Raw genomic sequence first — 25,106 nt, forward strand, 5'->3', positions numbered from 1 at the left:
AGGTAGAACTAATAACTCTGTGACTCAGAGTCCACATTTTAAATCAGTTTTGTTAGTATGGGACTATGTGATGTGGTCCAATATCCTTGGGTGACAGGTTGTTCCAAGCATTTCTAGAATCTCACAGGTACAGAGTACAAGGGCATACTTCACTAGCATATGGTTAGTACTCTAACTAACAGTATTCTTTCCATGTGTTTTCATGTTGTTTTGTTGCATATCATACATATGAGCAATTTATCAAATGCATGTTGCTGTTTAATAAGAAATAGTCATAGATTACAAAAACATTTCCTCTACTTTCAGAGCTTATTTATGCTGTCTCCAATTTTATTTCTCACTGTAAATAGGAACCTTATCCTGAATGTTTGACTAAACATTTTTTTTTAATGTTTTAGCTGCCATTTGCATGAGTTTGACATTGACTTGTTTGGAATTTTATATAAGTCTATTCAAACTATATTAATACATTTAGCTGTATTTCATTGCAAGTTTAATGACATATTTTTTCATTCAATTCTTGGATGGCCCTCATGCTAATTCTTGTCCACTTCCCGTTTTTTAAAAGTTGTTTATGGACATTGCCAAGCCATTTGTTTGCCTATTGTCCATGGCTGTTTTTGTGCTAGAGTAGGTTGGTAGTTGTAACAGACTTTATGGCAAGCCAGTTACTCCTCAGCAACAACGCTTGAATATTTCTGTGTTATAGCTCACCAGTGCTTGGTATTTTACAAGGCTCCAGCTCAGTGTTTTCATTGATTATATTTGGCATTCATTGAGCCTTCCTAATCTGATGATTTGTGTCTTTGTGTAATTCATAAAAAAATCTGTTTCACTTCTTTTCCAGTATTATTTTATTTGTGGTTTATTTTGAACCTTTTATTGGGCCGTTTCAGATAATCCGTGTCATATTCTGTCTCTTGGACTAGTACTTTTTATCAATTTGTTTTATATATTTTTGATGGCTTAACTTTTGTTTAGATTTATGCTTTTTAATTCCAAAAATATTTGTTATTAGATTTTCATCTTATATTTCATCTTGCTTATGGAATATTCATCTTCTTTTCATTATGGGATATCAGTATATTTCATACTTGGTAGCACACACTTCCATTATAACTGACTTTATGTTAAAAAATGTGAATGAAACTGGTGGAGAACACAGAGGCACCCTTCTTCATCTGTAGTTGATATATACTGCCCTCAATGATGAGAAACAAAGTCCAAGAAAGGAGCAGTTTATGTCTTCTGAGGTTTTGAAAAAATAGTATTTATAGGTGCAACTACCTGGATTGTAAATGACAGAGAACTCCAGACGGAAAAAAACAAAACAAAACAGAAGTTGTTACTGATGTCTATGGTCAAGAAACAACATTTGATAAAGTAAATAATATATGAATAAGAACAACAACAATAAGAATCACATGAAACCAGTGTTAGAATAGGAATCGAGGAAAGAATTTCTATTTAATGATGTGAAATTACCATGATATATCTCAAGAGTTCTTGGAAAGAACCTTATAAGACTAGATACTTAAGTATCAAGTAAAGTGTAAATGATGTGTGGAATTCCTAGTATTATTCTATATGTTTTGTTTGGTTCATGAATATTTTCTTCCTAAAATGAAATATTTTAAGATTTTGTGACATGCAAAGACTACTACTTGCAGCATATTGTCTTCAATACTTTTGAATAGTGAAATGCTACTATTACTTGTAAAGAGTTAATGTATTATTTAGCAGTTTTCTTAAATGGTTTCTTGTGAACTATTTAGTAGCACTAGAAGATCTTATACAAGCCAAGATATCATACAAGATATTATATACATATACTAGGATTTGTCATTCTTTTCAATACAACTTGATGTTTTCATAGCATAGTCATAGACTGTAGTTGTTCTAAATCACATGAAAATTAATATCATTCCTCTGGTAGGCAAATAACTAAGAACTTAGAAATAAATTTGGCAACTGCATAATAGTACAGGATAATTGTATAAACATTGGTTCTAAAACTGGGGAAGAGAATACAATGTGCTAATGAAAGTTGTTTTTCAACAACCATATTAAATGTATGCATTTTTCGATTGTATATATTTATTTTTTAGCTTATACACAGAACATCTCAAATTTCTTTATCACCTAATTTATTATGGACCTATTTCCTCTCTATCTCTTTTAGCAATCTTCCTGAGTTCTTTCCGGGTGCCATATGAGGAAATCAAAATGATGATACTAGAAGTGGATGAAACACAGTTGGCAGAATCTATGATCCAGGTAAACAATCAGGCCAAGCTTAAATTTTAATAGTTTATTTCATACTTCTCAATAAATGGAAATATCCAAGTGAAGCAAAATTCTTAACCGAAATCATTCAGCTGGGAAATCATTGCTGCATAATTTCTTTTAGCATAATTTCTGCATTGCTAGGTGATAAAACTGCATCTTCACTGAAAACTACATATAATGCTATCAAAATGATTATATATCAATTATTTTAAATGGCAATCTATGAAAGGCAATCTGTTAAATGTTACATATATGCTTTTGTTTCTGTTTTTCTTTTTTTTTTTTTTTTACAGTTAAGACGAATGATACGCTAATCTAGGAAGTGTTTTTATAACTAATTTAGGGAGTGTTTTTTCTTAGGCTTATAGAGTTCATTATTATTTGGCCTAGAAAATTTAGAGAGCTTTTGTTTCTTTCATTTCCCTTTACTAACACCTTATCCTATTGTCATTGGTGCTCTTTTGAGGGCTAGAAATTATTTATGTTTTATTCTAATTCATTCTGAAGGCCAGAATATTTTTATAAAAACTTTTAACTCACACTGTTTTTTAAAAGAAAAACTAATCTACCAAAGTTACTAAATTTCTCATAAAGAATTGGGAGAATTTATGTCTTGAGAGAATTTAAAGTTGGAGAATCAAAATACAAATCATAAGGTGAGTTAAAACCTTATTTATCGTCCCTTTGTTTTTATAAGGATATGCATACAAAATTATTTTGTGTGCATGGTGTGCACGTGTGTGTGTGCGTGTGTGTGTATGTGTGCGTATGCGTGTGTGTGTGTGTGTATGTGTGTATGTGTGGGCACATAGTACTGTCCCTTAGCTTTTTTGCTTAAGAATGAGGTCTACCACTTTAGCCCAGCTTCCCTTTTCGCTTTTTGGTGGTTAATTTGAGATAAGAGTCTGAGAGACTTTTTTATTGGGCTAGCTTAGAACTTGTGATACTCAGATCTCAGCCTCCAAGTAGTTAGGATTATGGGCATAAGCTGCCTGAACCTGGCTACAAAACAGTTCTTATTAGCAACATGAAGAAAAATGAAAGATTATTTGTGTAAATAATGATTAAAATTATTCTAGGTAACTTAACCAATTAACAAAATGTGTCTATACAAATGATTCCAGGCTTCTCTTTTATCTGGTGCTTGAGGTAGTAATGCATTCTCATTTGTGGTTTCTGCTATGAACCTCTAACCCATCTAATTCAGTAACTCCTCTTTAAGCACTATTTTCCCTGCAGCAACTTTTTTTTTTTAATCCAACTGGATTTGGATTAAAATTGTTGATTGTTTATGTGACTTCTTGCTGGGAGCAGATGCCCAGTCCCTTAAAGAAAATTTTTCTATTCAAAACATGTTTATATTATGATGAGTTTGTTAAATATTTACAAAGTAGCTTTTACTTGATTACATGAATACTTTGGATAATCGTGACTTGTATAGATTGACAAAAAAAGTTCATTTGGTTCAGCTTTATGTAATCTCTTGTGTCTCTATGTCTGTCTGTCTGGCCCCCTCTCTGTCTGTATGTCTGTCTGTCTGTCTCTCTGTGTGTGTGTCTCTCTCTCTTCTGCCCACCCCCCTCCTCTTATACTCTCCTTACTTTCTCCTTCAGTATTGGAATTTGAACACAGAGTATCACTACCCAGGTGGACTTTTTGTGTGATTTATTTTTGAGACAGGATCTTTCCTTATGTCCAGGTCAGCCTGGGTGTAGCGATGATCTTATTTGTTCCGTCCCATGTCACTGAGATGACAGATTGCCATTACACCACCTCACATAGCCATTGTGCTTTCCATGGAGTGTAGGATAGCAGTCACATTCTACCATGCAGATCTCTTGGTAGAGCTGTAGTTGTGTGAACTCTGTTTTTTTTTTTTTTTTGACCAGTGCTGGCTTTCAACCATGATCCTGAAATTTCTGCCTTACTAGTTGCTAGGATAATGTATTACTTCTCTATTTCTCTTATAACAATTCACCACAAACATCATTATATAAATAACAAAAGGTAAGTGTTGGCAAACCTGGATTCCTTTCTATACATTGGGAGGAAGAATCCATATCATTGTCTTTTCTAGCTTCTCTTCTTTTTGTCTTAAATCAGAACCCCACCCCCTCTTTTTTTCTGGTCACATCTCACACAATTGCTCTATTCCCCCCACCTATTAAAGATATTGGTGATTACATTGGACACTTGGGTAATCCAGGATAATCACCTGATTTAATCAGCCTGTAGCAAATGAGATCCCATCTGTAGCTTTAATCCCTTTAGTAGATTCTTGAGAATAGCTACTGGGGCATGCATTATCATTCTGCCCTTTATGTTTTCTAAGTATGAGGCATTGTTCATGATTTTCAATTTTTTTTCATATGTGAGGATTTCCTAGTTCAATAAGAATAAAAATTTTATGATATTTTCACTATTTTAGTGTAAAAGTTTCTTCTTCTAATATTCACATGAAATGATAGTTTGACAGTGTGTAGAAATCGCCTTTTTGGCTGACTGTGTTCATTGCAATATTTTAATTTTAGCATATCTAGTTATTTATTCATATGAAACAGATCAGTAACATGTCATTTTCAGGCCTCCTATGAGAGTCATTCTTTATTTTTAAATTTTTTTGTAAGGGTGATGTGCAGAGGGATTACAGTTACATAAGTCAGGTAGTGAGCACATTTCTTGTCCAAAATTGTTGCCCTTCCCTTGTTTTCTCCCACTTTCCCTTCCCCCAACACCTCTCCCCTCCAAGTAGTAAAGTTCATTTCCAACATAGTGTCTTATAAGTAAGTATCATTATTGCCTTGATTGTTATTCTTCCCCTCCCCAAATCAGATAAACATATATACAAGACACAGGGTACCACAATCAAAAACAATGACAACGGGATAAAACCAAAGGTTGGGGTTTGGGGGAACAAACGAAAAAAGAATTAACTTCATCCAATACGTGAAAAAAACACACTAAAAACTTTCATATCTTGGAGTTCATTTTGATTAGCATTAATTTATATGCTCATACGTACAGAACAATTGTGATCCTCTGCTAGAATTAACTCTGTTAATTATTACAAATGAGGCAAACCATGGAGGGTGTGGTGTTTAAAATATCCTTTTAAAGTAAGTGCTAATAAATATGACTCTGATCCATCAGACTTTTATTAATTTCTTTCACTAATATTTTATAGTACCCACTAATATGCAAAAACATTGTATTTGGCTCTATCAGTTTACCTTGGAATGTGTATTTTGGCAAGAAAGTTGACATTTACATATGTAATTATAATACCTCCCATACACAGCTTTATCAAAATTGGTAGGACATAGAGAATGCTTCCCTACAATGTCCTCTGGGGAGTGTGTGTGTGTGTGTGTGTGTGTGTGTGTGTGTGTGTGTGCGCACGCACACGCGCGTGCGTGTGCGCTCACGTGTGCATGTGATGCTGAGGGTACTTGGAGGGTGAATAAATTATAGTCAAGAACAGAATCATGTATGAATGTAGTGATGGGCAGTTCTTCTGGCAGTAGTAACGCTGAGTGGAGCAGGGGAAAACCACGTGAGCATGCACAAAATCAGGACAATTCACATTGTGTTTCACTTTGAAACATGAAAATAATGGGATATCAAGATAAATTTCTGACAAAAGGTCAAACTATATACATGAGATATGTGAAAAGTTCTATATGTGAACAAAAAAAATCTAAGTATATGTGAACAAAAATATATTTAGAGATCTGATTGGCCTTGGAAAAGACTGTTAAAGAAAGGCAACTATGGATTGATGGCTCACATCTGTAATTGTAATCACTTACATGGCTGAGATCTAGAAGATCACTTGCAAAGCTGGCTGAAAGGCTCCTTTTCTAAAATATCCAACAAAAAAACAAGCTGTCATTGTGACAAAGTCAAGTAGTAGAGCAGCAGCTGACCAAGCACAAGATCCCTAATTTCAGTACTAAAACAATTTTTTTTTTAAAGAATGGTTAAGAGAAGGTATAAATACTCTAGCTCTTTTAGACAGTTCCACTAAGAAAAATTGATTTGTATGGCAAAATCATATGCCGTTGCTGTTTTTATTCTCTTTGCTGGAATTAATGGTTACTATGTTTTCTAGAAGTTATCTTAAGTTGCTGCTGTTTTGTTTTGTTTTGTTTGTTTTGGCCAGTCAACCAAGATTTTGTCCAAAGGTACACAGTGAGTCATTAATTTGTTCTTTGGTCTATTTTTGACCCATAATATCCTCTAACAATATTTTAAGCTAATAATGCTTTTGGGGATATTTCTCTGCCAATAAATATGTTATAGCATGCTGTCAGCTTAATTATAATCTGCACTTGACATTGGCTTTGTGTAAAATCACTGATGTTTTAACTTGGAATTGTAAATACCAACCACTTTGTTTTACTCTTTAATTTTGCTATCAACACACTAACTAGTTATATGACTTATGGTTGGTTAAATTTTTAAACAGAGAATCTATGCTGATTTTTCCCAGGGATTGTTTAATCATGTAAATTCTATCTGGAAAACATATGTATTACCCTGGTATTTTTTGAAGTGATTGTGTTGTTGGTTTAGTGTGCATTTGGAAAGGTTGTACATGCCACAGGAAACCAAACTCCAAAACAAAACAACAACAACATGATTTCTATACCCATTAGTAATTATATTCCTAAGTATCTTTATATGCATTTTATTTGCAAGATGTGTCACCTTGTGTCTATAATTTTTTGAAACTTAACTGTTTTTGTTCTAAAGGTATCTTCAGTTTTTTTTTTAAATTCAAATAGCTCTATCAGCTAAATCTTCTGTGCATTGTCATGAAAATTCCATTGACTTACTTTCTATTATTTCCCTTGCCTTTTGGTAGCAATAAGATCAGTTCTTTTATTCCCCTGAATAAAGCGAGAAAATATGTTTGAGTTTGCCTAAATTTTCTGACATTCAATTCCGTAAGCTGAAATGTAATGGATCACATTTATTCTGGTGAGAAATCTGTTCTGTTGGCATAGGTTAAATTCTTCCTTCTTAATTATCAGCTAATCAAATAAACATTCTGTAATACTTGATTTTCACATTAATAACTTTGGCATAAAAGAGAGGAAAATTGTTTGCTTTGAGGATGCATGGAATGTTCCTTAAAGCTTACTATAAAGAGAAGTAATCTAGAAAAAACCAAAAGGCTAACTTCTGTACTTGTTTCCTTATATAGTTTATCAATTTTTCCAAAAATTGATTGGTACATTTAATGAGAAGACTTTCTCATGGTTTTAATTTTTAGAACTTAATAAAACATCTTCCTGAACAAGAACAATTGAATTCATTGTCTCAGTTCCAGAATGACTTTAACAACTTATGTGAACCTGAGCAGTTTGCTGTTGTGGTAAGTACTGAGTTTCAGTTAATTCTCAGTTACTGGGGAGGTTCTGTACTGTGGAAGCAAGTGAAGGAAAATGGGAAAGTTTTCCGTAGCACTGTTAATTCAATGAAACTTAATGTTCAATGTGCTTTTTGTTAACCTAAAAATATTTGTGAGAAATTATCTAGATTTAATATACTATATTAAAGTTTTGGCCTTAAATGGAACCCCAGGGGCTTTTGAAAAGTGTCTATATAATTCTTTATATTCGTTATTTCATATCATAAAAATAGAAACTGTACTGTTGATGAATAAGATACACTTGTGATTTATTCTCAAACTAAGCATTCCAACATATTATGAGTAGCTTCAATTTCTCATTTTAATCACTCACTTGAGTTTTTCTCATGGTTTTGAGTGTGAAATTAGAACTATGGTCTTTCTTGGCAGTGAGGGTGAAAAATGAATGCATTAAACAAATCTGCACGGAACTTTGATAATCTAGTTCTACCCTCCTGTTTTATGGATTTGGAGTCTAAAGAGGTGAAAAGACTTGTCAGTGGTACATTTTATCTGCATTTCTACTTCAAATTAAGACTTTTAACAAGATTTTTCCCTTGTTTTTTTTTTTTTTTTAATCATTAGATGATTATTTTTAGATTGGTTAAATTAGTCTTATAATACTTTGAAGTAGTGATGTTTAAAATAAAATTATTTACTTTCTCCAATCATCTTCCAATTAAATTGCTCCTCCTACTTGGCCAGGATAAAATTGCCTTTGGTAAGATTTTGAAAATTAAGATTGGCTAGTTTATTGTGTCCTTTTATATTCCATGATTTGCATGTTATAGTGCTTTGTTCTTAAATCTCCTTCTTACATTGTATGGTGGCCCTGATAACCTCCCTTACCTATAAAGTTCAAAGTGCAAACATAGAGCACAAAAAAAAGATGGGGATCTTGTCTGATTCTCATAGTCTTATAATTTTTATTATGAAAATTTCTCATTAAAAAAACCTACAATGACACTTTTTACACCAATTCTCCAGGTAACTTCTTTCCTACCTCCCTAACTCTCTATCTTTCCTTGTTCGCTTTACCTAACAATGCTTTGTCACTTTATCTTTCTACTTGCTGTCAAGTAGAGTATCAATAGAAAGATAAATCAATGTAAAAATAGGGGAACAAAGGAGAAATTTATTACATTTTTTACCACAGGTTCTAGTGTGACTTTTTTCCATTTCTTTTGAATTCTTAGTTAAAATAATATGTAAAATAGAATTTAAATTTTTTCCAATTTGCATTAAATTTGAAACACTTGCAAGGTTATACGAACATGTTTATTTAACAAGTCACTTAATGTGTTGCGTATCGTCACGGAAAAGTTTTAAACCGATTCCTGTGTTCTTGTCATTCTTAAATGATTGAGATTAAAAGATCTTGTAGTTGTAGTTTGTAAAAAACACTTGTTATATCCTCTTTAAAAACTATATATAATTCATAACTAAAAAGCTGGGATTTATGAGTAGTTTAAGACTTCAAAGTTGAAAAGCTGTGAGCTGTGTTCCCAGAATCTTAAGCTTGAGGTTACAGTTTGAACTTGAATATAGAGATGGACCATTTCCATTTCAGGACATACCTTTTCATACCTGACCTTCATTTACATATTGCACAGTAGGCCACAGCTAACTACAAAGGTGAATAAAAAACAATGCTTAGTAATAACAATGTTCGTCATTTACTGATTATGAATGTTCTTGAACATGTTTTAAGTTCAAGTAGGTGTAGAATTAGCAACTAGTGTTAATAAAAAGGGAGATCTTTATATATTTTGTTACTTTATCTTTAAATCATTCCTTGTCTGGCTCCCCAACTTTTCAACTCCTTTCCGTCCATCATACTGTTCTCCCCCATCTCTCCAGAAAGATAGGCCTTTTTAAAGTGCCAAACAATCCCTTGTAATTTAGCAAAAGTATATTGTGCAAAGTGTGTGGAACCATAGGATAGTTTTGCTATTTCAGTTTTGTTACTTGGTTACATTTTACTTTTGCCGACTTATTAAGTAGCATTGTTCCTAGCATATTAACATTGTATTAATAACATAGTTATTAATAGTCTGATGATGTTAAGAGGTTGACTTCATTGCCATGGGTACTTTTATAATATTCCCATAATGTTTTAGTTTTTAGTAATGACCTCCTAAAAATTGTTTGCCTGAATGATGGGCATTTAATTTTAGGTGACCTGAACTTCACCTTCCTATAAGACTTTTATCATGCCTTAAACACCCACATTAAAAAAAAAATAGTCTAGATATAAAGTACTAACTGATTTCTTTCTGAAACAAATCAAAAGGGAGTCACAGTTACCAAACAAAATAAAATTAGAAGACTAAGTTCTAAGTGCTATAGTCCATGATAGGGTTACAACTTGATTTTGCCTTTATTTTTCATCGTGGATACCTGTGCCCTCAGCTCTATTTCAGCTTCAGCTTCTGTAGACTTACTGGGATTTCTTGCATTCTCAGGCTTATGAAAGTTGCTTAAAAACCTAGTTGTTACTTGACAGTGAGTTTAACTTTTTCCTCTTATACGATTAAGGTAAATAATTAACTTGATTGAGACCAATTACAGATCTCTCAGAAAAAAAAATAATGTGTTCTACTTAAGTATACACCCAACCTTGGGATGATGTACTGATTCACTGAAGTTGCTCATAACAAATTTTGATTAGCTACAAGAATATGTAAAACAATACAATAAACAAGATAACAAGTTATCAAGACATGGATGTTACTTTGTATTATCTTTTCTTTGATTGAAAGGAAGTGCTCATGAATAATGCATCAAAAATAGTAGTAACCAATATCAGTTAAAGACCCATTAGAATGTTTGAAAAATAATATAAAGAGTTAGGAAAGTTTTTTTTTTTTGTCTGGGCTTGGGCGATGTCCCTCAGCTCTTCAGCTCAAGGCGAGCGCTCTACCACTTGAGCTACAGCGCCACTTCCGGTTTTCTAGTGGTTTATTGGAGATAGGAGTCTCACGGTCTCTCCTGTCCGGGGTGGCTTTGAACCGCGATCCTCAGATCTCAGCCTCCTGAGTAGCTAGGATTACAGGTGTGAGCCACCAGCGCCCGGCAGGAAAGTTTTTATTTTATTGTGGCTACAACTTTCCAGGGCTCCATGTGCTTCGAGTATGATATATGGATTTATCAGAAATAGCACTTGTAATCTCATCTTGATCTTTTTGCTAACATTAATATAATATCTATTGCTATTTGAAATATATAGACATATATGCATATATTTATATATATATATAAATTACCACTAGATTATATGTCCTTGAAGATTTCTTTCAATCACTAAACCACTTGTTTTCTCCAAATTTCTTCCATTTTCATATCTGCATTTAATTCTCACTTGAATTGGAAAAAAAAAGCTTTAATGCTGATACTATGTTTTTCGAACTCAATTTTAAAGTATGTGTAGTAGATATGGATATTTTTACACTAATAGTATAGTTGTCCAACTGATATTTCTACTTAATCTGAATTCTAAGATACCTTCCCAAATTAATTAGCCCTCAACATTTTTATGAGTAGATATGGGCCCTTTGATTTTGAACCTCTTTCGATGTGTTCTATACACCATAGTGTGTGGTATATTGTGATGTGATGGAACTTATTGCAGTAACTTTTTTCATTAAAAAAATGAAATCAGCCAGGCACCAGTGGCTCACACCTGTAGTCCTAGCTACTCAGGAGGCTGAGATCTGAGGATTGTGTTTCAAAGCCAGCCTGGTCAGGAAAGTCTGTGAGACTCTTATCTCTAATAAACCACCAGAAAACCAGAAATAGCAATGTGGCTCAAGTGGTAGAGTGCTAGCCTTGAGCTAAAGAGCTGAGGGGCAGCCCCCAGGCCCAGAGTTCAAGCCCATGACCAACCAAAAACCAAAACAAAACAAAACATTTTTGATGTTGCTTGAGCTTGATCCCAGTGTGGCACACATGTTAAGCTAGATCACTGAGTTACATTCTTAATTCTAAAATTTTAAGGTTAATTTTATGCTTTAATTTGAAGAAATAAAACAATTTTGGATTAAATTCAACTCAGGGTTTTATACTTGTGAAGTACTCTTTCATTTATACTTTAGTCAAACCTTCAGCCCTTTTGTGGCTGAGTTACTTTTGAGATAAAATCTTGCTTTATGCCCAAGTTGGCCTGAAGTGTGATCTGCCTACTCATGTTTCCCTGTGTCTGTATTGTTTTTTTTTTTTTGGGGGGGGGGAAGGGGGGGTCCGGTCTTGGGGCCTGAACTCTGGGCCTGGGCGCTGTCCCTCAGCTCTTCAGCTCAAGGCTAGCACTCTACCACTTGAGCCACAGTGCCACTTCCGGCTTTTTTCTTTTTGTTTATGTGGTGCTGAGGAATCGAACGCAGGGCCTCATGCATGCAAGGCAAGCACTCTACCACTGAGCCACCTTCCCAGCCCCCTGTGTCTATAGATATATCAGGTATGCATTGTGCTTAGCCATTCTACTCTCCTTACAACTGGTGTAACAGGCCTGTTCCTATTGAGTAAGATAGAGTCACACAAACTTGTATGCCTGGGGTGGTCTCAAACCAAAATCTCTGACTCTGGCTAGTATTAATTTTATTTTTTGATTGACACATAATTGTACATAGTACTGCTGCCCTATGTGATGTTTTGATATGTATGTACAAATTTAAGTAGTAAGCATATTCACTACCCAAAACATTTGTCATTTTTATGTCATTAACATTTGAAATATGGAATTAATATCCAGTAAGATTGATTCAGAGCTTTATAGCTGATTAATATTTTCTACTTACTTTTGTAGCTGATCTTATATTTACATTATTTACATTTGCTTTTGATCTGTTTAGGGGCTTGAACTCAAGGCCTGGACACTGTTCCTGAGCCTTTTTGTGTTCAAGGTTAGCACTCTACCACTTGAGCCACAGTGCTACTTCTGGTTTTTGAGTGGTTAATTGTAAATAATCTCGTGGGAACTTTTCTTCCCCTGGCTGGCTTCAAACTGTGAACCTCAGATCTCAGCCTCCTGTATAGCTAGGATTACAGACATAAACCACCGGCACCCAGCTATTTACATGCTATCTGTTTTCTAGGAGATTTTGATACATGGAAAATAACACATGAAAAAATTTTGAACTAGCTATCATTTAATGCTAAGGCACTAAAGGTTATCGCCAAATAACATTTTAGAATCATCTGGTTGCTGACTCATATTTGTAAAGTTTTGTATTGAGTTGTAATGAGTAAGACAAATTTACGTGCTGTATTTGTTGGTTTAAATTCTGGTAGAGAACACCAAATATTGACTGATACCCTTAATTTGAAATATTCTTCTTAGCTAGACAGTCAAGTTTAAAAAAATCTTATTACAAAATTAGGTTATATTTGTGATGTCTTCCTGTTCTGCTCACCTGTAGCGGCTTCCAACTGAAAAAATGTAAATGTATTTCCTACAAAACAGTCACTAATAAGTCAGATATATCTTCTCTCAGATTTCTTCTTTCCTGTTTCATTCCCCATACCTCTCCATTCCCAGCAAAATATTTCCTGCTTACCAACTGGTTTCCATGGAGTAACACCTGGCTCCAGGTTATTTGAATAACTGCATCTTAATATTTGCCTGGGTCTTTGATCAATAAGCCAGTAGGTAAAGTGACTGTGTTTACAGGAGAATGTTTTTAACTGCATGAGAAATGATTTATGTAAATATTCAATGGGATCAAAAGATTAGCTGAAGATTGGAAGGAGGCCTAAAAATTTGCATTTGAAGCTTGATATACTAGACTGTTCTCTGATTAAAAATTGTAGGTTTTTAAAGTATTTGTCTTCATATCATTTAATTCTGCTAATCTGCCTGTTCTTAAAAGGGAATCATATGTTTATAGGATGATTGAATGGAGCAAACGTCCTATTCCTGTACTGTACTTTGATCTGTTACCATTTGGTGTCACTGTAGGGCAGGGCTTTTAAACTTTGTGCCTTCGAGCCTCTTTTTTTATTATTTTTATTTTTTAAGTGAAAAGAAATGTTTCAGGAAGTTCATGTACATCTCTTTACATTAAAAATTCCCTCTTTAAAAATATACCATAATACTCGTGGAAAATATCCAGAAAAATATATTGAATAAAATGGACTGTCCCTTGCTTTTCACCACCCAACTTTATTTCACAAAAATTGTCATTCCCAACAGTTATACTAGCTTATGTTTAATGGTGTCTGTGAGTTTTTTCATATTGTACTGTTTTTAAATTTTTGAATACCATTTCCTAACTCATACTGTGACCTTTTCTTTGATAATTATGCTCTTAATTTAGGATGATTACGTGCCCTCCACTTAATGTTCTGTTGAAAAATAATCCTGCAAACACCTGTGTGTATGTATTTAGTGGTAATATAATAGGTATGAACATGGCCCAGGTTTTAGTCTTGGATTTGCCTTTCACTCGCTATATGATCATTTTCCCACAAGAGTTCGTTTCTTATTTTCCACCACAAACTTAGTGACTTCAAACAACTTATGCTTCTTATGTTTTTACTCTGGATAGAGATGAAAAGTCTAGAGTGGATTAGCACAGTTACATTCCCATTGAGGGCTCTAAGAGAATGGGGAGTTGTTTCCTGGGCTTTTCCAGCTTCTAGACGCTGCCACCTTCCTGTCTCATTGCCAACATCACTTATGCATCTACTGTTGTCTTTTCAGCTCCTCCTCTGGTCCCCTGCTTCCTTCTAAAAAGATTACTTTGGACTTTCCTAGCTAATTTAAAGTAGCCACTTCCCTTTTTTTAAGAGTGTCACTTCTATCAGGTCTTGACAAGGCAACATACTCAAAAGCATTGAGGATTCAGATGTGAATATCTATGGTGGACTTTTGTTTGCTCACCCTAGGGGCAGTAATGGACCTGCCTTCATTACATTATTCTCTATGTTCAATACATTGACATGATTAATTTGCACAAATCATATTGCTGTTGTAAACTTATAAAATTTGTCTTTATTTTAATTTATTATTTTTTTATTTTATTTTTTGTTTTTTAGGAAATAGTTCAAGACTTTGAAATGTGTTGAGACAGAGTTTTGCTATGAATACAAAGTCTAGTCTGCCATTAAGTCTACCATCCTCTTAGACTTGCATTTCAGTTACAGCTTTTAGCATCCAGTATTCTATTTTTTATTCTTTTCTGGGTATGGTAGGCACAACTAGGATTATTTACTCGGATTTTCATGTTTGCTAGTCAAGTGTTTAAGTCCCAGAGCCCCTTTTGCTGTGTCTAGTTTTTAGATAGATTTTCACATTTGTTTAGATTAGTTAGGACCATAATACTCCTGTTTATTCTTTTTCACTACAGCTGTGATTAGAGGCACATGCTACCAAAGATTGACTTTTTAAATAGAAATATAGCGGTCTTGTAAACTTTTCTTCCTGGCTTGGCCTGGAACTCTGATTCTCCAATTTGCAGCTTCTCAGAAAGCTAAGGTGAGAAGCATAGGGTTGCCGTATCTTGCTATTGATTGGAATAGAGTTTCCTGAACTTTTTGACTGGACTTAACTGAACCATTATCCTCCCAATCTCTAAACTCCTAGTTGGCAACATTCTTGAAATGCTTCTCAAAGGATCCAGAACTTAATGTAAGCCCAGTAGTGTAGGTGAGTTTTCCCTCACCTAGTTTAAGGCTTATTAGTTTAGTGTGCTTTGAATTATTAATTGATTTTTAGCTTAAATTAGTCAGACATTTAATCATTCTATAATTTTTCTTTTGATCTGGTTTCTACCTTCCATCTTACTCAACCACCCAAGTTAAAACAGTGCTAATTGAACTTTTAATTCAACTGATATGTTTTGGATTTAAGTAGTTAAAATCAGCTGTCAGCTGAAAGATATATTTTACCTTATTCTTATTTTTTTCTCTGAAGATCAGATGTTTTCCTAATTCTTTGAACATGTGACACTGTAGAGTCCCATGTTAACAAGAGTCATAAAAGGTTACATTTCTTTTGTCTTTGTATACTTAATAGCTCAAAATAACATATACAAGGTATATCACAGAAAAGATATATATATATATATATATATATATATATAATATGTATCATATATAAGTAATGTATAAGATATCTTTCACAGAGTATTAGAAGGTTTTAATGGTTCTAAGTTTTCACTACTTTCACTACTGGTAGATTGGATTCATTATAAACTTTCCTCATATTAAGTTGAGCTCTCCTTTGATGATTCTGAAGAAGTAGCTTCTAATAGCAACATGTTTTCTCTAGTTATAACAAGGACCTCTGTTTCCTGGAGGAAATAACCTTGAGGTTATTTGGCACTTGTACTATTTACACTATTATCTGTCTGATACTGTGTATGTTAATACCTTGCCTCCTTGATTGTACATCATCAGTTCATCTTTTATTTATTTGATATGTATTTATCGATCATCTGTATGCTAGAAATGTCTTTAGGCTATGATTTTTTTTTCAATGAGCCCATCTCTTAATTCTTATCTTTTAGTTTGGCATAGTGACAAAATGTACATAAATCAAAATGTAATGTATCAGAAAGTAGTATATGCTCTAAAGAAATAGATGAATGAAAGCAGTATAGTGTAACTAGCTTTGACTAGGGTGACTCTGAAGGCCTTCATGAGGAGGTAATTTTTCAACAGAAGCCTGAATGACTTCAGAAAGATACATGTTTATTTTGAACAATCATATATAAGCATTAGAAACCACCAGTAGGTGGTAGGTGATGCCATTAGACAGGCCATAGTGTCAAGCTGCTGGATTTTCTTCTAAGAAAAACTGTTGGTGAGTTTTAACACAAAGGATTCAAATGATCAGATTGATGCTTTAGGATTATTGTTCTGGCAGCAGGGTAAGGAAACAGATTGTGAGGTGGGGAAGATAATTGAAGCCAATGATCAGTTAACATGCTATTTCAGTGATCTCATTATAAGGTGAGAATCTGTGATTCCTTGACAAGGCTCTATGGCATTGTCACTGGTGAGAAGTCCAATTCTTGGGGAGAGGGTTTTTTAAGACCAAATTAGGATGTAAAAGGAATCTAGGATAGCCCTCCAGGTGGTAGTTCATGTATGCAAGTAGAAGAGTTCCCATCTGTAAGAGGCAAAAGAAAGGCTTGCCTAAAGAACAGATTCTGGGAGAAAACAATCACATAGAGGTGTCTATAGACATCCAGGTGGACATACATTGTATTCACTTGGGGTATAACCTGGGAATTCAGAGCAAGAGGTGAAAATTTTGGAGCTAGTAGCATACAGGTGGCCCTTAAATTGCTAAGGGACTGTGTGAGATCTCTAAGGAAGTAAATTCGAAAAGTAGCAACAGGAGGCAGTGAAGGGCAAGGCAAAATATGCATACCTTCCTGTTTTTCTGGGGCTTTTCCCTGGAGAAGGGCTCATCAGCAGCTAAGTTTTGTTTGCTGCTGGTTACCACCTCTCTGAGGAAAAGTGCAATCCCTGATCTAGGGAATTGTGCAAGCTGATTTGATAATATGACACTATTGCAGTTAGTTTCAAAATCGAAGTATGAGTTGGGATGAGAGGGCTATTTGGCTTCCTTAGAGTATGTAGCTCATGAGGGATTTTGGGAAAGAATCTAGTGGTTATGAGACTGTGTGTCTGGAAAGAAAGAAAAAATACTTTTGCCTCTTAGTCCTCTTTCTGCAGTGAAAGAAAGTGGGACAGTTTCTAATCCATCACAATAGTTAAATATATAGCATTTGCATCATGAACTAAAGTGCCAAAATGTACAGGTACACTCTTTGATTGAAACTCTTATTTAGTCAAAGGATTGAGTTCATTTACTTGAAGTCTACATCAAAATAATAATATCAAATCTTGCTATTAAGTGGAAAAGGATCACTCACATACTGCCAATTTGGTTCTTTTCAGAGTGGGAGGATTTGTGGCATTGAGCACTGAATGAATTCTCTGTGAGCTTTTGTTACCCCTGTTCCCTTGAAATTAGTAGAATGTCAGTTGTATGAAATAACTCTACAATTCTTTAATTTATTAGAACTACTAAAAACACAGCATGATCTGAATAGTATGCTATTTCTTTGAGTTGCTAACAGGAGTAAGTTTCTCCAAGAGTTTGAAATTTTAACTCTGACCTATTAAGATCTCCCCTTTTTAGTTACAAAAAATGTATAAAATTTTGTTTTTGTTTTATATCATATGCATGAACAATGGGTAGAAGTATTTGCCATTTTTTAGAAACATCTGTCACAATTTTTCTCAGTGACCTATTTTTAAATTAGGCAGTACAGGCATTTCAAGTCAGGGCTTTGTACTTGATGGGCACTCTTACTACTTGAGACATACACCTAGTTCTTTTTGCTTTATGTTATTTTTTCAGATATGGTCTCATTTTTTCCACCAATGGTCCTTGGAAGTATAATCTACCTGATCTCTACTATGTAGCTGAGATTATAACCCTTGTCACTGCTTCCAGCCTTAACACAGTCTCTTCTTTACATTGCATCTTGCAATTAGTCTCAGCTAATGTTCCATTTGTACCTATATATAGCCCTAAAATGGCTTCCTACTGCAGAGTGGGCTGTAATGCTGTACATAATCTGTACCTACCAGTGTTTCCTCCTTTGCCTGCTATTACTGTGCCCAAGTCATCTTTAATATCATCCCCTGTACTGTTTCTGAGATGTGCCAGATGCATTCTTAGGGTGTGATTGTCAAACATACACATCACATTCTTGTTGTTTCTTCTCTTTGGGCCTTCATCTCTCATGTTCTTTAGTTTATTGAGATCTTCTTTGAATGCCCTATTGGTGGTCCTCTGTTCTGTAGCTCATTGCACTTTTTTCCCCTTGTCTCTGCCATTTTTACTCCTTAGTATTTCTTGTCTTCTTATTAATAAGTGTGTTTAGAAGTTCTGTCCACTTGCCTATCTATTAGTCTACCAATGGGCTCACCATGAAGCCATGAATCATTCTCTCAGATTCACTAATGAAATCATATTATCTTTAATAATATCTGGTATATAATTAGCACCCAGTAAATGTGCAATGAAAGAATTAGTACATTTTCCTGATTCCTTATGATTTATTTTAAATAATAAAAGATTCAAAATATTTAGTTCAATGCTTAGGGAGGCTTGCCTAACAAATCTTTCTACTGTTGAATCTGGCATAAAATAGCCTTGTTTTGGTGTTCTAACTACTTCCAGCCATCCTTTATTGCTTTTCTATTCTGATTAAATAGAGATGGGTTTGAACTATGAATTTTGCATGTATTCTCTATGAGATGAGACAAGTTCTAAGGACCCTTCAGTTTCATTTTCTTTGTTTAAAATATGTATTATGGTTCTGGTACGATTTAGAACAGCAGAGAAATGTAATTTATATATTGTGCTTACTAGTATTTGCTGTTGCTGTAATACTTGCATTTGAAGTTCTTTTCATCTCATCTCTTGTGACTCACTGCTGAACCACTGTGAAAGTGGGTTTGACATATATGATATTTTTGCTCAGGATCAGTCTTGTAGCTTTTCTTGGTAGAAACAAAATAACCAACAGTGGTCTTTCTTTAGAAAGTCAGGAATGGGATCTTCTGTTCCTCCCTTAAGGAGCCTGATAAGGTGAACTGCCTTGTTTGATTACTATTCTTTTTTTTTTTAATTGTAAAGGTGATGTTTAAATTATCATGTCCAAGTACAGTTTTTTGTCTTTTACTATCCATAGGCACAGTCTGTTTATTACAAATGAGGGAACCCATGCAATCTATGTTTCTTTGGGTCTGGCTTACTTTGCTTAATATAATTTTTTTTGAGTCTTTCCATTTCCTTACACATGGGGCAATGTTATTCTTTCTGATAGAAGAATAGAATTCCATTGTGTATATACGCTACATTTTCTTTATCCATTTGTCTACTGAGGGGCATCTGGGTTGATTCCATATCTTGTCTATGGTAAACAATTTTGCAATGAATTTAGTTGTGCTGGTCGCTTTAATATGGCTTTGTTTATGGTCAATTGGGTAAATGCCCAGGAGTGGGATTGGTGGGTCATAGGGTAGCTCTATGTTTAGTTTTTTGAGGAACATCCATACTGAATAAGTTTACATTCCTACCAACAGTGTAGAAGTATTCCCTTGTGGCCTCATCCTAGCCAGCTTCTGTTATGGTTTGTTTTCTTGATAATAGCCATTCTAACTGTGGTGTGGTTGAATCTCAATGTTGTTTTGATTTGTATTTATTTTATGGCCAGAGATGTTGAATAGCTCTTGACCTCTTACCACTGACTTCCCTTAAGGCTTTTCCTCATTTTCTATCTTCAGGTTCACAATAAAATTTGCCCTCTGGAACTGAGCACTTGAGAATGTCAGAGTATGCAGAATGAACTGTATACTTTTATTTTGATTTACCTGTTGCTTCCGGAACAGAGCTTCTGCCGCTTTGGCCCTATATTTATTGAGTTAATTCTAGTACTTATCTGAGTTCTCCTTCTCCTTCACCCTTGTTCTTTGCTTTGCTTATGTTTTTATTTTGAATTGAATTGTGTGTTTCATTAAACATCCTTATCTTCCATACCAGACTTCAGTCTTTTGAAAGGATGGATGTGTTTATTTTCTTTCCTCTAACATTGGGTCAAGTTTCCTATCCTGCAGCTCAGCTATTATCCATTATTGTTGCCATTTTTCTTTCTTTTCCAGGAATGCCAATTTTGTATCCAAGTCCAGATATTATCTCTACTTAGCGGAGGGGATATGGAATGTCTTAACGACATTTTCCTCTTTTGTAAAATAGTAACATTAGGTTATATACCACCAGCATCACCACTTTCAACTTACTTGACTTGTTGTATTTGCCCAACCTTCTCTCTGTTAGGAAAATCTAAAAATTTGCCCAAATTCTTATCTGTAGGACATTTGTGGGTGCTTGAACTGTATCATCTATAAATGACATAGACTTACATTTACACATTAACTTAGTCAAGACTTAAGAGTCTTTAGGGTCTCATGCTTTGTGACTTTCTACTGAAACTGATTAGCCTGGTCTCCTTTCATTTTTATGTTCATTGATGTTATGATACATGTCTCCTCCTTTTGTACTATGCTATATAGTATTACTGAAGTTTTATGCTATGGGCAGTAGAGTTTTTATACTATTTCATAAATGTTCCCTATGTAAGTAACTCCCTTTGGATCCAGTGTCCACCATTAATTCGCAAATCATTCAGTTCAATTTAATGGCTCTGTAGTAAAATGAATTTATGTTTCTAACAGCTTTGTATTATGAATTTCTCTGCAACTATCTTCATGTTTTTATCTAAGTTCTGATCCAAAATTAAAAGAAAGAAACATTCTGTATTTTGAATCTTAACTAAAAGAAAACTAGTTGAGTTTCTGGGCATTGTTTTCTTTCGTTACTCAGTTGTCTAGGTGATGTCATTTCTTATACTGTTATGTGCTTTCAGAGCCTCACTCCTCCTTTCTCCCTAGGAAGAATGTATGGCCACTGTGGTTTTGACTACTTTCTTCTTACTCTGAATTCTTATATCCCCCTTTGGAATTATCCATGGGTTTTACTGTTGGCTGTGTATGACAAGTTAGAGACTACATTTCCCACCAATTTAATCTCCTTAAAATTCAGGTTTATCTATGTGTTTTTTCAGTTTCATTCTTCCTTATGTCTATGTCAGTAGCCAGATTGCCACATTCTGTCTTAGCCTCAGCTGTATTCCCTTTCACTTCCTCATGTCTTAGCATCTTCCTACTTGCCCCACTGTACTTAAATTGTGAGCCCCAGATCCTATACCTCACATCATCACAAAGCAGTGGGCATACTTCATTACTGACAGACAATGGAGTTTCATGGAAATCTAGCACAGAGCTTTGAGTCCTCCCTAAAAGTCATCATGGAAGCTAAGTCAAGAACCCAAACACTAGCCAAATTTCTGAACAACCGATGATTTGTTTTTTGAGGTCCTTAAGTGAATGTTATTTGTCCCAATGTAGAAATAGTATAAACCATTCAAGATTAAGAAGCACGGCCAAGTGTCATTGTTAATAGGTTTGTATTTGGAATAATTACAGAAGCTCCTTTGACTCTAATATTGTGGCAAAAGAGAATATTTTGTAAATTGGCATAGACAAAGTCACAAGCAAAAGATTGGTTATTTAAACTATGTTGGGTAGCTATTTGAAAGGATGAGTTGGTTAACAAATATTATAAGAAAAGGCCCTTTTTACTTCAATAAGCTAATAAGCTAGCACAGGTTACTTCTCCTGAATTACTAATAGTAGCCCTGACTCTGTCTTCTCAAAATGGCACCAACTTGAATATTTACCAACAGTACTAGCTTTTGAACACACAGATAAATGGGTCCTCTGGTTGGAATTACACCTCAGGAATTATACCTTTACCTCATCCACTGATCAATCTTGAACATGTAATTAATTAACTGCTTGCAAGTTCACAGGCGTTAGCCAAAGTGACTCTTGAATAGGAGTATCACATTTATAAGCATTTTAATGATTTCTCAAATTTTTTAATTTCTCAATTTTTAAAAAATTTTTTAAAAAACAGGAAGGGGTTATTGTGCTTCTAGTATATTTGTTTAATCAGTGGTAATGAGATGCCAGTAGAAAGCCAAACTTAAAGTAGAATATACTGGGAACTTAAATCTTAGGACAGTATTGTTGGGAAAAGAAGGAACCTCAAGAAAAACAACACTGTGCTTTTCATCATAACCATATCTATTTTTGTACTGGCCATTTGTTGATTATTTTCAGGTCCTGTGCTGCACATTTTGAAAATGCTATACATTTCCAAAGAGCAGCTAGTGAGTTCTTACTATAAAAATAAAAAAAATACTTGTATGCATAAAATTTTATTTTTTAGTGTTTATCAATTTTTACCTGTTTGTTAAGCTTTGTGATTTAAAATTTTTCATGCAGGTAGCTAGAAAGTGGAGCATTTGAGTCTATAATAGAATTGTGTGGTTTGGTTTTTAAACTTTAATTTTTAGTTATTTATTTGCCAGTGCTGGCGCCTGAACTCAAGGCTTGCTGTCCCCAAGCTGCTTTTATTTAAGGCTAGTGTTCTGCCACTTGGGCCATAGCTCCAGTTCTCTCTCTCTCTCTCTCTCTCTCTCTCTCTCTCTCTCCCTTTCTCTCTCTCTTTCTTTTCTTTTTTCTTTTTGTAATTTATTGAAGACAAGAGTCTCATGGACTTTCCTGCTAGGGCTGGCTTTGAACAGTGACCCTTAGATCTTAGCCTTGTGAATAACTAGGATTATAGTTGTGAGCCACCAGCACCTGGCTAGGGTTTGCTTTTTAATGGTTATATTTTCTATTTTATCATTTTTGATATGGAAGCATGATGCTTTCTAGTTAGACCATCGATGTAGTATTGTAGTATTGAAATTTTATGGCACAATCTGTTTAATTTGTTTCATTTAGGAAAACAAAACAAAACAAAGCATCATTACAGTCACATACTAATTACTAGCCATGCATCATTCATTTGAAATAAAGCCTAGAGTGCTTTGTAGCTTTGAGCAAAAAGGTCTCTAATGATTCATCACTTTGCAAACAGCATTGTTTTAAAGTTGCTTTTTTAGATCTATCATCTAGTGCATTTTTCAAACTGTGAAAATCTCACTACCTATGTCTACATATATTCTTGAAATCTACTTGAGAAACAGAATGGAAAAGATGAATCTGTGCTTAAAGTACTAAATTACTGTCAATTCTTCCAGTTGTGACTTGTGTTTTAATTATTACAGATATCTCTGGTTTATTTACATTCTTATGCCACACCCTCGGAGGCCCCATTATTCCTGGAGCAGTCTCTAGGGTTTAGTTTTAATAAAATTGAGTTCATACTGCAATGTGCATTCTGTTGAATATGCTAATCATGCAGATGTAAAGTTTGATGACTATATATCAATTTTTTATATATGTGTAAAATGCTTCCCTGTGTTTACAAAGCATTTTCTCCTAGATGTGTGTGTGTGTGTGTGTGTGTGTGTGTGTGTGTATTACTAATTATATCAAACAAGTAACATGGGAAGGGAAAAGTTTGTGGGTATCTGTACACACACACACACACACACACACACACACACACACACATATTCACACATATACACACTGTAGTGGGAAGGAGGTGAGATTACAAGATGTAAGGAAGTGGCTAAGCCAGCACACCTTAAATATTTTAATAGCTGAAATTTTAAAAAATATTAAAAAATTCAATTTCTAGTAACATGGAAAAACTAAAAATAATTAAGAATAACTTAAACAAATATACATATACTATACATAATGATTAAACTTCAGAAAAATATACAACTCAACTGTGATCAGACAAAAGATGGAAACTACATCTTTGTGAAAAGAGAAAATCATGAGTGTCATAAACACCCAGCCTTTGAGCTGTTGAAAAGTTTTCAGTTATAGCAAAATAAGTGAATTTTAGCAGAGGATGTAATTTTCTTTGCTAATAGGAGGCAAGGATCAAGTTCATGGTAGCAAACCAGCTGAAATCCTTTTCTTCCTCTACAGAGCAAGGCCCTGTTCTTCTGTAAGCACTGTGTCAGTCTCTCTTGAGTCTGTGTTCATCAGTTGCACTGTTCTCACGCTCTACAGCCAGCCATACTTGCCTGATAAGCTGGCTAAGTGTGGAACAGAACCATCTAGAGGTTTAGAATTAGTAAGATGCACTGGGCTACTGCCTCTGTTAGAAAATAGTTCTTAACACCTCATAACCACCGGTGGTATTCAGTCAGACAAAAGAAAATGTGCTATTAAGAGTGGGCCACAGAAGAGTAAAGGATCTAAGATCTACTCTGCTTCTACTCCATCCCCACCAAACACCAACTACTGACTAATCCTGAAAGGAAAATAATTTGGAGACTAAATAGGGCTAGGAAAGCACTTGTTAATTTTCATGACTTAGCAGTGACAGAGTATTAAAGTGAAACCCAACTCACTGAACCACTGAATATCATCAGCTACTTTCTGATTTGTCTAGTAAAAAGCAGTCCCCAAAGGAATACCATAGAACTCACACTGGTTACACTTTACATGAATGACTGGTCAATATCAAATTAAATTTAAGAATAATAATATGGGGTATAATAAAAATAAGTAAGATGTGAAATAACCCAGTTTATGTAGATTTTACTTACACAAATAGAAGTGGTTGTGCTGTATATGTTCAAAGAACTAAAGGCACCGAAGGCAAGGATCTTTAGGGAGTTAAAGGAAAGCCTAGTCTTAATTAAGCAATCTTTTCAGTACAATGAAAATGGTAAGCATTTACCATATGGGATCATTCAAACTGAAAAGTTCAATAACTAAATTGAAAATTTTAATGTAGAGTTTAACATTATATAGGATGGAGCAGAAGAGTCAAGAGATT

At 34.4% G+C, this 25,106-nt stretch overlaps 1 protein-coding gene across 1 annotated transcript in view; it reads left to right on the top strand.

Annotated features, from left to right (window-relative positions):
• Window positions 1-25,106, top strand: part of Diaph3 (diaphanous related formin 3) — a 446,709-nt gene that overhangs the window by 210,885 nt on the left and 210,718 nt on the right. Inside the window, exons 19-20 of the mRNA XM_042685827.1 lie at window positions 2,183-2,277; window positions 7,568-7,669. Of these exons, the coding sequence (XP_042541761.1) occupies window positions 2,183-2,277; window positions 7,568-7,669 (197 nt within the window). The remainder of the gene's footprint in view (window positions 1-2,182; window positions 2,278-7,567; window positions 7,670-25,106) is intronic.

Source organism: Dipodomys spectabilis, unplaced genomic scaffold (assembly GCF_019054845.1).
Source record: "Dipodomys spectabilis isolate Male_0828 unplaced genomic scaffold, ASM1905484v1 ptg000095l, whole genome shotgun sequence".
In the NCBI taxonomy this organism is placed as follows: domain Eukaryota; kingdom Metazoa; phylum Chordata; class Mammalia; order Rodentia; family Heteromyidae; genus Dipodomys; species Dipodomys spectabilis.